The following is a 14,721-nucleotide window of genomic DNA, read 5'->3' as shown; positions in this document are numbered from 1 at the left end:
GTACTATCCATATGTATTTTCACAATAATATCATTTTTCTTGACCTACGTGCGAACCGTGATTACATAAAAAATGAAAGTAGTTAAGTGGACCATCTTTAACGAGAACTTTTTCGAAATACTGTCGCGACTCAACCAGATACTGACATTCAAATACTATTCACACTCTTCTTCCGCCCCCCTTCAAAGTGGTGTGTTACCGTTTTGGCGCATATAAAAACTCCAGAAGCACCATCAAACGGTATCAGTTTTCTGCTATCTCATCTTCAGCTAAGCATCATGAAAACCACTGTAAGTTTTACTTCTTCGAAGTTTTTTTTTCAATACTTCGAAATCTCGTGTGTGGAGAAGTGACTGTTAAAGTGCCTATCTGTTTATTTTCATGAAATTGCACTCGGCAAAAAATTGTCATACAGAAAAAAAAATTAATATCAAATTTGTCTCTTTAGTGACTTCGTCAAGAATATTACCACATAAACAATAACAAAATATAGGGATTGCCTAAATCGATCAGATTGATCTATAAAAATTTCAAAAATATTGATCACTATTTTTTTCAGGCCTTCATCCTTCTTCTGGGCATATCCGCCGCCCTTGCAGGAGAAAAGAAGACCACAAAGCGTGGTGTCTTTGGAGAATCTGTAGCCTTGGGTGTAGGGAGCGCCTTAGGTGGAGGCAGTATCATTTCGTCTAATTCCCTGGACTCTCATGCCTTATTATCAAGTGGACTCAGCTCTGGACTCAGTCTAGACGGTGGACTCAACAGTATCTCTCTTGGATCTGGACTGTCTGGACTTTCTGGACTCTCTGGAGTTTCTGGAATCTCTGGTCTTTCAAGCGGTGCTATCTTGAGCTCTGGTGGTGCTGCTGTTATCTCTCAACCATCCATCTCATTGGGACAGAATACTCACACCACCATCACTAGGAACATTGGAGTGCCAATTCCTCAACCTTACCCAGTCACCGTTACCAGAAACGTACCAGTACCTGTGCCACATGCTGTCCCAGTTCCAGTAGACCGTCCCTATCCCGTCCATGTCCCAAGACCTTACCCTGTTCATGTCGACAGGCCCGTTCCATACCCAGTTGACAAACCAGTGCCATACCCAGTAAAAGTTGCTGTCAAAGTACCAGTACCTCACCCAGTCCCATACCCAGTAGACAGGCCTTACCCAGTACCAGTCTACAAGAAAGTTGCAGTCCCTGTACCTCATCCAGTCTACATCAAGAAACAAGTACCTGTCGTAGTCAAGACCATCACTGAACCCCTTAACTACGGATATGGATGGTGATTGAGTTGACCACCTGTGATAAGGCTTTTTTTTCATTAAATTCATTTCCCTCATAAAATTGCTAGTCCATGTATATTAAGCAAAGTCATGAATAAACTATTTTTATATTATTACTCTGTTTTGATTTCCTGTTGATTTGAAGCACAACCCAGGTGACCATATCTCATAACAGTTATGAAGCAGAAATATATCCCACGCTCCTTGTTTTATAACAGATATATCACACTAAGAGTACAAATACAGAGCGCTTATGTAGCAGCTATGCTCCTATGTCCGCCTCAAACAAGGAACACATCTCCTTTCTGAAAGGAGCATAAATAGTTCAAACATGGATCATGCAAATATTTGTTTGATAGGAGATCTATATATATTACGTTCATGTGCTATGTTTATTATGTTTCATTTGTTATTGAAAATACTTTCCAAAAAGGCATGAAAAATTATGGAAATTAATATGAACTATTGCAATATTGAACTCGTATTTTGATTTTTCAAATAGTGTGTATTTATCGATCATTTTTGAAAATAAAATTGATTATTGTTCTCCAAGAAAAATTAGGGCATGTCTTTCTGGTCTTTGCACTTTCCTGCATTCCATAAAAAAATAATCAACAGTTCATTAATGCAGGAAAGTGCAAAGACCAGAAAGACATGCCCTAATTTTTCTTGGAGAACAATAATCAATTTTATTTTCAAAAATGATCGATAAATACACACTATTTTAAAAATCAAAATACGAGTTCAATATTGCAATAGTTTATATTAATTTCCATTATTTTTCATGCTTGAATAGAATACTATATGCATATATCATATCTTTCTGAAGAAAATTTTTAATATAAGATTTATTCATTTATTTCTACATATGAGGTACATGCAACACGTGAGGAAATAACTTATATCGAAATTTACACCAAACAGGACATTATTTATTCAAATATAATTTTTATATGCTGGATATAATAAAAACATAGCCTATTATGTGTTATAGGACTGCTATGAAAATACGAGAAATGATTTATTGACCTACAGTTCGATATCCATAGCACTTTAATTCTTTTCAGTAATTCACCATTTCACTGGAAAATCACTATGACACACAAATAACTTATCAAACGTTCAATATCTGCACTTATTAACTTTGAGTAATCCACTATTCAACTGACAAAACGTCTAAATGATAATAAATACATATCGAAACGACAGCAGTATCAATAGCATTTCTCACAATCCTCCATATTTGTTTACGTTTTACAGCGCCCTCGACGGTAGTTAAAACGCTTATGGTGTCATGTTATGTTCATGATCTCAAAATGATACATGGCAAATAAAGAACAATGTTACAAATATGTTACGTGGATATCAGGGAGCGGGAACATGAAATTTACAAAATGTGGATATAATTTTGATACAGCCCAGGTACATCTCAAATATCGCATCAGACACGTAATGGTTACAGAAAAATAACACATAACAAAGTTCTCCATTCGATCTCCCAAGAAAACATAACAGATATGTTACTGGTCACTTGGGAATTTAGATTTAATTTTGGGAAGCTAATAATATTGGGTTACCTAAATATATCGAAGTAAGAATTCTATTTTGAAAACAAACACAGTTTTGAAAATAAAAGTAATTGTTTTAAAGAAAGATTTGTTCTACACTACATTTACTTCCAAAGTCAGTGGAAACTGGAAACATCACAAAGAAAGTAACTCAAGGCATCATATAATGATAATTGAAATTTAATATGAAAAAATACTATGTGATTCAACTAAAACAAATAATACAATGTACTTAAAACGAATATCCTTTTTAATCCAAATTGTTTAGTTTCGCGAAATTTCATGTGATCATTGGTAAAAAGTTTTATAGAACCGACAATTTTTTCCAATCGAATCGAAATAACATTCACTAGTTAACAAACTTTTTCATAATATATGTAGGACCTACATGCCAGAGACAGAGTTTGTCAACTTGTGCTCCTTGAACGATTCAGAATTATTGATTCTAATTCAGAAGAAAATTTAATTTATGTCAAACGATTTTCGTGATTCTTTCAATGAAACTGTATAATTTTTTATTGAAATAGAGTAAATATCTAATAACCAGTCAATTGGAACTGATGAAACAGTGTGTCAATTTGAAAAGGTACTACCCTTAATATATCGGCCGATTCAAAATTAGAAAAAAAGCAAACGACCCTTAACTTTAATTTTTCGCCATACCATTCGTATCCTCACTTCTTCATCTCTACAACTCACAGACTAATCAAACAGTGTCAAATTGTTTTTAAACGATTTTTCTTCTATTCTTCTATAACTCGAAAAGTTGTCATTTTAGGTATAATGTTCATTTAGCAAACCCCACACACAGTTTTACGAAGAATTGAATGAAATACTGAAAAGCATAGGTTGGTTGTAATTTTGAAATGTTAAGTTTTGATTAATTCGATTCATCCAACGATCCAACTTGATGATCTTCTCACAAATATCCTGTATCTACATTTTTGTGCAAACAGAATGAAACCTCCATACCAGAAATATTCGAAAAACTGTGACCACCTTTTTAATAAGAATCCTAGTGAATCATTGAACGTCATTGAGTTTTTCAAACAAGGTGTATGATATATTGGCTCACTGTTGAAACTGTCATCAAATTAACTATCTATAAATGATACAAAGATATACTCTTCCAGTATAACCGGAGAAAGCAATTTTTTGGGGGAAAGTTCATTGTCGAAAATCCCAACATGCGAATTTTCAGAACAAAATAATGATTAGTTCGTCATAAACATCCAATACACCACCGCGGTGAATCACCCTGTATAAGTAGGTAATCTTCGATTTCAACTGAGCCATAACTTTTCCGTTTCTATTCTCAAGGTTGATCCTGAAAATGATGAAAAGATATTGACAATCTGACATGATTCCTTAATCATCATCAGTATTCCGGAGTGTTGAAATTAAAGAAAAACATATAAGAGTGGTTTCACTCCATTCGCATATTTATTTCGGACGTCTATATATAGCATTGAACAAATTATACCAGGAGAAAGAACATTTAATATATCGTTGTTGAATATTTAATGTACTCTCTGTCGCAGTAAACGAATCTCGTAATAATTCTTGAAATATATGGAGAATATTTTACATTCCTTTTACGAACATCTTAATCGTATCTATACCTACCATAAGTTCTCGCTGACTGCTTTCTTCGGTAGTTCTTTTTTTCTTTCTGTATCTTCATCGAACGAATATCAGCAGGACATCTAACTGATATTACCTATGTACATTCAAAATGAGAAAACTTTAATCGGATTAAAAAAATATGATATCCACTATTCCACTTTCTTGGAGTCCAGGCTCGTTAGTTATTTCATACATAAATTGAAACAATAAATTTCAAGAGGTCCAATGCATTACAACACGCGAATTATCAGAATGGGAAAGTGTAAATGGATTTCCAAAACACAACAGTGCAACAATTGTTCCCTAATTAAATGGGATCTATTGTGTGATAAAACAAATATATGGAATGGAACTAGGACAAATTTCTCAATGTGTCTTTAGAGTAATGAAAAAATTTTACCTTCGAACTGGTTTGGATTTGAAGAAGTAATTTTTAGGAGTTAATACAGCAAAGTTCGGAATTTGAAAATTAATTCCGATGAAATTTTCAATATTGAATAATTACAAGAAATAACCCAAATTAGATGTTGACAAATATATTTATATCCGGTTCATTCAATGTTTTTGTTTTATATTGAATGAGATTTTATAATATTAATAAGGGAAAAATTCAACTATTGTGTGGTATCGCTGAATTATTCGTTGAATACATGTTTATCAAACAAATTTATACTGCAGATTCATTCAGTTGGAGTTAGGTATACAGGGTATACCTAACACACAGAGTGACAATTTAAAAACTGGCCAGGACAATTATGTCGCGACAAGGATGTTTTCAGAGAAAATTACAAAGGAGGACATATTTTGAGCAGAATTGTAAGCCGAAATCTCCTCAACCCTAGGTGTAGGGGATATCACCCCTAAATTCTTGATAGGGAATAGGGGGTGAGATTTACCTCAATTGAAAGATCAATGGTCCCTCTACATGAATATGGTTTGCAAATTTTTATCGATTCCTTGAAGTAGTTACAGAGGTGACAATTTGAAAACTTGCCATGCCAATTGTATCTCGACAAGGATGTTTTCAAAGAAAAAGTCGGAACAGGTCAATTTTTGAAGGGAGGGAGACATATTTTGAGCAACATTGTAAGCCGAAATCTCCTCAAATTCAGGTGTAGGGGCCTATCACCCCTAATTCTTCATAGGGAATAGAGGGTGAGCTGAACCTCAATTGGAAGACAATATGTCCCTCTACATAATACTATTCTGTCCTCCAAAGCCAAATTTCCTCGTTTTGAGATATGTGGAGTTTTAATGAATTTTGAAACCTCACCTACGAATATTAAATTGGGATTTTTGTTAAAAAAGTCTTCATGCATTGCGGTGAATGAGAGAACCTCTATTTCGCTGAGGAAATGGATTAAATACAACTCGAAGTGTCCTTATATGAAGGAATAAGAAATTTAGTGAAATTTGTGATACTTCTTTTTGACTTAGGAGGGCAGTATTGTCTTCCAATTGAGGTATAGATCATCCTCTATTCCCTATTGAGATTTTAAGGGTGACAAACCCTACACCTAAGATATTGAGGAGATTTTGGCTTACAATTCTGCTAGAAACATGTCCCCCTCCGAATAAAAATTGACCTCTTCCGGCATTTTCTATGAAAACATTCTTGTCGAGACATAATTGGCCTGCCAAGTTTTCAAATTGTCAGCCCCTGTAACTATACTTCAAGGACTCAATAAAAATTTGCAAACCATACTAGTATTCATGTAGAGGGTCAAGAGATCTTTGAATTGAGGTAAAGCTCACCGCCTATTCCCTATTGAGAATTTAGGGTTGATCGCTCCTACACCCTACGAATGGAAATTGACCTGTTCCGGCATTTTCTCTGAACTGAAATCATCCTTGTCGTGACATAAATTGGACTGGCAAGTTTTCAAATTGTCACATGTATAGGCACGTACTAATTCAATCCATTATTGAATTATAGTAGAATCTATCTAATATTTTATCAAACTGGAATGAAAATTACAATTACATATTGTTTCGTGTTGTAGCATAAGGAAATTTTCTTGGAATTGAAAGAAATATTGTGTATCATTGAATGATCCTCGAATTTCGAACCAGATATGTTTCCATGACTCTGGTTCAACTTTCTTTTTTCAATTTCAAGTTTTGGGCAGTTTTTATTCACTTTAGTCATTATAGAATTCGTGTCGATATGCTGATTATAAAAAGTTTCGAGGATTAGGAAGATTTAAGCCAAGTAACTATCTGAAAATCTTGATTTTATCTTTCCCCTAATTGTTATTCAGCAGAAAGTCCCCGATTTTAATTGCATCGAGGCCTTTGGAATAATCATCATTTTGTTTAGAAATTGCATTCGTATTCAATTGGAGAAAATAGAAATCAAGGAAAGTGATCTGGACAAGTCCAGTATGTTAGATTAGATAATTTCAAAACAAGTTGTGATTCCAGCATATTTCTTTTATGTAACATCCTGAATGCACTGATATATTTGCTAATATGTCAACTAATTAAGCGTACCTCTTCTGTTTTTATGCGGATGTTGAGCATTTTAATCGTCCCGTGCAATGAAGGCGCGGCTCAACGCCATCCCTCTAGGTTTAGAATGAGATGAATAAAAATTACCTTTTCACAAAAGTATTGCTTTGAGGTAGGAAAATATTTTACCGAAAAATTGAACTGAAAGAGGTTTAGTATCCTTGCGAAGGGAGAAACTTTCGATGTAAAAAGTATAGCCCAAACTTAACACACCTAAGCAAGATTTTCATTCAAGAAATTTTTCGAAATAGGAATAGGTGTCATGTAATAACTCGCTGAAAAATGTTTTTGATTCTCTTATTACTGCTATACCTACTTATTTATGAAAATGGGCGTTTCGTTTAGATGATACGTATTTTCGAAATATACAGGCTGCGGCAGAGCAGATTGACGAGTTTCGAAGAGTCATTGCTCGGTGGGGGGCAGGTAGGTGCGGAAGGGCTCTTTGTGTTCCTTGGGGTCTGGTGGTCTGTAGTTTTTAGTCGGCACCAAGATTTGGAATTTGGATCGGGATGCATCGGGGCTCTGCCGTTCGTACGGTTTAAAAAAATAATTATTTGGCGATCCAAACCCAGAGGGCATTTCTACGCCATTCCTGTCAACGTTTCCGCCCCCTCTGAATTTGGGTTCGCCAACTTGAGGAAACAGGAAGTGCAATACGAGGGTATATGGACAACAGAGGACGGTAAAAATACAATGTGCATGCTATTCGCCAGACTTTCCAACTTTACGTTTCGATGTTAGAAAACTTCCTACACCCCGAGATGAACAAACCGGCTGAAAAACACAATTAAGATGTCATCTGACTCTAGCAGGATGGTGCTTCAGCACATAGAGCTCGAATTTCAGCTCCTACGTTCGTTAAGGAGAAGTAATCCGTCAAGAATTTCCATTCAACAACGGCATTCATTAGTTCTTGATTCGCGCTTTTAATTTTTTACGTAAAGCCTCGATTTTTTTTTAAATGGAGTTAAAGGACGTCACGAGATCACCCCACATTTTTTCCAATGTAGTTGGTTTTTATGAGAAAAAAAAGGTGAACTTTAGTGTCTATAAAACTTGTCTTCAACATATTTCGATAAAAATAGCGGCTTGGTGACATTTATATATTGCAAAAAATTTCATAGTGATATGGGCCGAAATTACGCTGAAATTCAGGAATAACTAAAAATTATTCAATATTACTAATATTACCTCTCACGTGGTAATTTCTACTTTTCAAATGACTCAGTTCGTAATTCAGGCTACGGCTCAAAGATGTCGAATCGTATGTTTACTACCTCCCATTAAGTCCTCGAATAAGACACCACTTTTTTCTTCTTTGGTCATCTGGGAAGAACATATATCCAACAACTATTTCGTTTACTGGAAAAATCAAGTAATAATAATAATATGTTTGGCCTGCATGTCAGATGGCATAGTAGATTGTCTGCCAGAGATAGCCATCGTAAGAACGTAGACAGTATAGCCAGCCGCGCCTGCTGTTCGCAGTCCCATTCCTTTACCTCTCTCTTTCACATCCTATACAGGGTGTTCCACAAGCTCTATGAAAAACTTTGACAGATGGTAGCTGTGCTTATTCTGAACTTTTTTTATCCTATGAATATATATCCGATTCGTTTTTGTTCAGAAGATACAAGCATTTGAAAAATCATATTTTTATGAACAAAAAAAAAATTTCGTTCCAAGTAACAGTCCCAGTTTGGTAATATCGGTCCAAGGAACAAACACAACAAAACTACTCTTTCACAACGTTTCGGCACTTTATTGTGCCTTCTTCAGGCTAAAAATGAAAAATTTCGTTTTACATTCAGTGACATACATACGACAGAAATGGCATACTATAAATAAGAACCTTATAAATATCAATCTTGCATGTAAAATTATTAAAAACACTTAACAAAGAAATAGAAATACCGAAAACAGTGAAAAAACGATGAAAAAGCACATCAGAGCGGACCAAGCAGGACAAAGGAAAAAAAGAGAAAAAATAAGATCACTCACTGTCAGAATATTAAAAATTTCAATATTTTCATCTACAGAAAATAGTCAATCGAAAATGGTAAAGGCAAAGATTATAGAGTAGAAAGATAGGAAACGCCCTCATATCGCTAGTACTAAAAACCGACTAAATTTTGGCCAGTGAAAACACATTTGACAATGAGATGGCACTGAAAACGTATTATCAATACAGAAAAACTGTTTAATAACAGTTTTCTGTTTTATAATTGAGGGGCGTGAAATTCGAATTCTATTCCTTGTATTGAATTTCAATATTGACCTTGTTGAGACCAGAAAACAAACATCCTGAGCAACAAAACTATAGGATGGTTTTGTTTTGTGACCAGGATGTTAGTTTTCATCTGAACATTGTTTGGAATCGATTGGTATCAATGAAATTTTTATTTGCAATATATAAAAAATTTACAAAAATTTGAAATTATGGACAACGAATAGAGCTTTGACTAGGATACAAGAGTACATGGTTATCTGCTATAGGTACGTCAAAGGTGTTTTTTCTGTGAAACCGTTTTCAATTAATAAACTGAGTTGAATTTGTATAATTTATATCAGAAATTGATATGAAACAATATTCAATTTACCGTCATAGAATACACATTTCCGTTACTTCCATATTATTTTCAGAACCACAATTGAAAAAAACTTTACAGAGGTATACAAGACCTGTATTCAAGCCCGTCAGTATAATTTCTTCATGCTTTTTTATGATTTCTTCATGGTATGGTCTCTTCATGGCACAAAATATACAAATTGATTGACGAATGAACAAAACACTCACAGAAGGTTTCATAAAACTTTGACTTTCCAAACAACAATTTGACAGTCACCCTATTCCCAAATCGAAATCCATAAAACTTTTGCATTTCTGAATATATTGAAGGCAATTGAGAATCTTTGAATGGACGTATAAAAGTCATAATTTCCCCTAAATAAACCTTTCAATTTACGTGGATGAACAGTTCTCAATCGACTTGCAGTAAAATGTTCATTGCACATGGTGTAGTGTTTGCAGGCCTTTACGCCCTGAAAATTTCATCCACTTCGTAGCACTGAAAATAAAAGTCAATGAATGACCGAGTCACATGTTACCAGTTTTAATACTTACATTCCAATTTTCCTTAGTAAAATTCGTTTTATTCGATCCACAGTACTTCACCATACAATAGTTTTCGAACGATATTCTGAGGTTTTCGCCAAGAAAGTAGACAAAAATTTCAATAATCAGCAACTAGAACGGGCTTGAAAAACAAAAGGCGATACGAGGTTGTCTATGGATACGAGAATCAAAACATTAAAAACCTGTTTGAACAAAATGGCCATCTGACTCTGACATCTCGCAAAATTTCTTATGTCCCTCGAATTAAAATTTTAACCAGCCTAAGGGCCTTAAAAACACATTTGAAACACAGATGGCGCTCACATCACATTAGTCGCTTCGTTTCCTATCTTTCTACTCTATAATCTTTGGGTAAAGGCAAAGATCAAAGAGCACAAAATCCATGAAAATCGAGATAAGGAGAAGCCTCGGAAACAAGTCGCTGCCTGGGGATCATTAGGGCATGTCTGGAGCCGGGGCTGGACATGACAGCATGCGGGACGTGAGTGGCAGGATTCTGAGGAAACTGGCTCCTGCTGCGAAAGAAACTACAGCTTCAAATCACCAACAGCAACCTACGAGTCCAATTCAATTGCCGAGTCGAACCGCTGAAGGGGCTACGCCGGATATTCAGTCAGTGCTCACCCAAGCGGGATTAGTATGAAAGCGCATATGAAGTAGACAGTACTTGAAAGGAAATCAAGAAAAAAAGGTTGTGGAAGTTGCCGAAAATCATGAATAGGAACTGGACACACACAGAACGAGAGACGAAGAATGCTACAGAGCTCACCACGACCTCTACACTCTGAAGCAGAAGTTGACCATGTATGAGGAAATATAAGAGCAATTATAGCCGGAAAAGAGCCAATAATTCTTTTCAGAAGTCGGGAAACTTTCTTCCGGTCACTCAGATCGTCTGATTTAGACTTACCGAAAATCCAGTTGGTATCTCAGAACGTTTAATGACCCTACGTTTTCCTGCAGCGAATAACACGTTTGTGAACATCATTGCAGTATACGCACCCACTTTGAACTCCTCTGACAACTTAAAGGACACTTTTTACGAAACACTCGTTGCTACATTAAGTAAAATCACAAAACGGGAACGAATTATTCTCCTTGGAGACTTCAACGCTAGAGTGGGCAGAGGTCAAGACTCAGAACTATGGCCGGGAATAATAGGGAAACACGGCACAGACAGCATCAATTCGAATGGAGAACGTCTGCTGGCTCTTTGTGCAGAACACAATCTGTGTATAACGAACACCTATTTTATTACGAGACCCAATTCAAGGGGGACCTGGCGCCACCCGCGCTCAGGGCATTGGCATACCCTCGACTATGTGATCGTGAGAAGGAAAGATCTGAAAGAGGTGTTGGTCACTAAACCCAGAGCAGATCTGGAGTGCTGGACTGATCATAGGCTGGTAATCTCGAGAATGAAAATCTCAATGCGCCCAAAATACCAACGCAAGCCGAAGTATCTAAGAGAGCGCCTTCAAATATCCAAACTACAAAACCCTTCTACACAGGACAGATTCACAGCTGCCGTCAAAGATAGCCTAACACCACCGGATTATAACGACGACATTGAGACTCATTGGCTCCGTTTCAAGTCATCCCTTACAAATACAGCGAAAGAAATACTGGGCACAGAACGCTCCCGAAAATCCCCAGACTGGTTTGCCGACAGCGAAACTCATATCGCACCCCTTTTGGACGCAAAACACAAAGCGATGAAAACCGCAATTAACAAGCCTGGCGATGTTGCAGCCCAAATAGGTTTCATAAACATAAAACGCGAGGTCCGTCAAAAAATAAGAAAAATCAAGGACAGCTGGTGGAAAGAAAAAGCTAGGGAAATACAAGCTTACGCCGATAACCATGACTACAGGCGTTTTTTCGAAGCTATTAAAACTGTTTACGGTCCAAGCAGAAAAGCTAGCTTTCCTATAAGAGATGCTCATGGAGCTATTCTAACTGATGATAGAAAAATTCTCGAAAGATGGAAGGAGCATTACTCACAGGTCTTGAATCAAAATAACGACTCGGATTTATCCATTTTAGACCTGCTTCCCGCGTATAGCCCGATGACATCGCTTGATGACGAAATTTCAATGTCGGAAATCATAAGCGCGATTAAAAATATGAAAAATGATAAGTCACCTGGTCTAGACGGCATTCCGGCGGAGATATTCAAAGCCTTGGATGAGGACATTGTCAATAGTCTCCTAATACTATTCCGCAAGATCTGGGAACAGGGAGATGTGCCACAAGACTTCAGAGACGCTTTAGTTATCAACCTCTATAAGAACAAAGGCGATACGTCGAATTGCAACAATTACAGGGGCATATCGTTGCTTAATGTGGCCAGTAAAATTTTCTCGAAGATTATGGCTAATCGTCTGGTTCCACTCTTAGAGAAGCTTTTACCTGAATCCCAGTGCGGCTTTCGACCAAATCGAGGTACGGTGGACCTAATTTTTACACTGCGACAGCTACAAGAAAAGGCCCGTGAACAACAATCAAGGATTTATACAGCCTTCATCGATTTAAGCAAGGCATTTGACTCGGTGAATCGGAGAGCGCTCTGGAAAATCATGGCACGTCTAGGAGTACCCGAAAAATTCCTGGCAGTGTGTAAAAGCCTTCATACCAACAACACCGCTAGAATACAGCATAATGGCTCTACAACCGACCATTTCTCAACCAACTCTGGAATAAAACAAGGCTGCGTATTAGCGCCTTTACTGTTCAATATTTTCGCCATAGCTGTATCGATAATTGCTGACATGAGCATGCCCGTAAGAGGTGTTGGGATAAGATTCAGATTTGATGGAGGCCTGTTTAACCTGAAGCGCCTCAGAGCAAAAACCCGTACCAAGTTTATCACGGAACTTCAATATGCAGACGACTGTTCACTCATCGCTAGCAGCTCAGAGGATCTACAGATAATGATGGACACCTATAAACATATATACGAAGCTTTAGGTCTTAGACTCAATATTGACAAGACCAAAATCCTGGTAAGTCCGCCAGAAAGCCTTCAAACAGATATCAGCCTGGACAATGAAACTCTAGAACAGGTCGAGCAGTTCAAATACTTGGGAAGCTTCATAAATACTAGGGCTAACCTTGACACGGAAATACACAACCGTATCAATTCGGCATCACGGGCATTCTGGAAGCTGAAGGACAGAGTGTTCCAAAATCACGACCTCAATCTGAAGACCAAGACAGCTGTTTACAGAGCAGTGGTCCTCCCAACGCTTCTTTACGGAAGCGAAAGCTGGACTCCCTACAGGCGACATATTAAACAGCTTGAACAGACGCAGCAACGTCATCTAAGACAGATAATGCACATCAGATGGTTCCACAAAGTTTCGAATGCAGAAGTCTTGCAGCGCGCGAGTTGTACAACAATTGAGACTCAAGTAACGAGGGCCCGACTCAGATGGAGCGGCCACATTCTGAGGATGCAAGACACAAGACTCCCCAAAATAGCTCTATACGGCGAACTCACTGAGGGAGCCCGGAAACCAGGAGGCCAGTATAAGCGGTTTAAGGATGCACTACATCAATCCCTAAAATCAGTTAATGCTAATCATAACTGGGAACAACTAGCGTTAGACAGGTCACAGTGGAGGTCTTTGGTCCACAGTTATAATGGAGAATCGAGAAGGATACAGCGGCGGCCAGATCTGGTTGGAGACTATCCATGCCCTGAGTGTGGAAGGATCTGCAGGTCACGGTTGGGTCTCTTTAGTCACAGGAGGGCACACAATCGCAACTAGCACTGAGAAGTTACAAGTCTGTTCGAATTTTTTTTTTTTTTTTTTTTTTCTTCTTCTTTTTGTAGATTTATTTCCGGTAACGGGATACAGCAATGAATGAATGAATGATGACTGATTTAGAAAATGCAAATATACCACCAAAGAAAACCATTGAAGAATTCTGGATCGAACAATTATCAACGAAACTTCAACACATAGATATAAGTTATCTCAACGCCCCCCAGCCCATACACCAGTATGGATTTTCTAGAACCAATCTGAGATCCATAATGGCGGTTTCCACAGCTGTGGACTGATCTATTGTAGCATACTGGCACAGCCGTCTATCCTTAAAGACGGCTGTGATAGGGGAGCGCTCTATAGAGCTAGACCTCTCCCTACAGTCCCATCCTACTCAAAAAGGAGATGATGTCGGAAGGGGAATGATTTTTAAGTTCCTCTAGGTCCATCTTCGGAGAACCAAAGACTTCAAGTATTACCCTCTCTGCCGCCAGGCAGTCACAGAGGATGTGCTCAATCGTTTCGTCCTCCTCTAAGCAGAGTCTGCAGAGCTGGTCATTGACGATGCTGAGTTTTTTAAGATGGGCTCTGACATTTTTTAAGGTTTAACTATGGCAAAATCAATTAGCTTCTCGATTGGGTGCGCCAATGACATGATCACAATTGAAAAAGTAAAATCAGCTATCAGAGGACTACACAACTGGAAAACTTCTGGACCTGATGGTTTGCAGAATTTCTGGATCAAGAAACTTTGGATTATGCATGGCAAATTAAACTTCGCAATAAATGATATCTTTAGAGATCCTGAAAGAATGC

At 37.4% G+C, this 14,721-nt stretch overlaps 1 protein-coding gene across 1 annotated transcript; it reads left to right on the top strand.

The window, feature by feature from the left end:
- On the top strand, positions 1 to 1,370 carry LOC123310101 (anti-sigma-I factor RsgI2-like). Its single transcript, XM_044893483.1, has 2 exons — positions 1 to 290; positions 560 to 1,370. The coding sequence occupies exons 1-2, from the start codon at positions 279 to 281 to the stop codon at positions 1,289 to 1,291; spliced, it is 744 nt and encodes a 247-aa protein (XP_044749418.1). The 5' UTR covers positions 1 to 278; the 3' UTR covers positions 1,292 to 1,370.
- Positions 1,371 to 14,721: the final 13,351 nt, after the last annotated feature.

Source organism: Coccinella septempunctata, chromosome 3 (assembly GCF_907165205.1).
Source record: "Coccinella septempunctata chromosome 3, icCocSept1.1, whole genome shotgun sequence".
NCBI classification, from domain to species: Eukaryota; Metazoa; Arthropoda; class Insecta; order Coleoptera; family Coccinellidae; genus Coccinella; species Coccinella septempunctata.
This window is presented reverse-complemented; position numbering and strand designations above follow the sequence as displayed.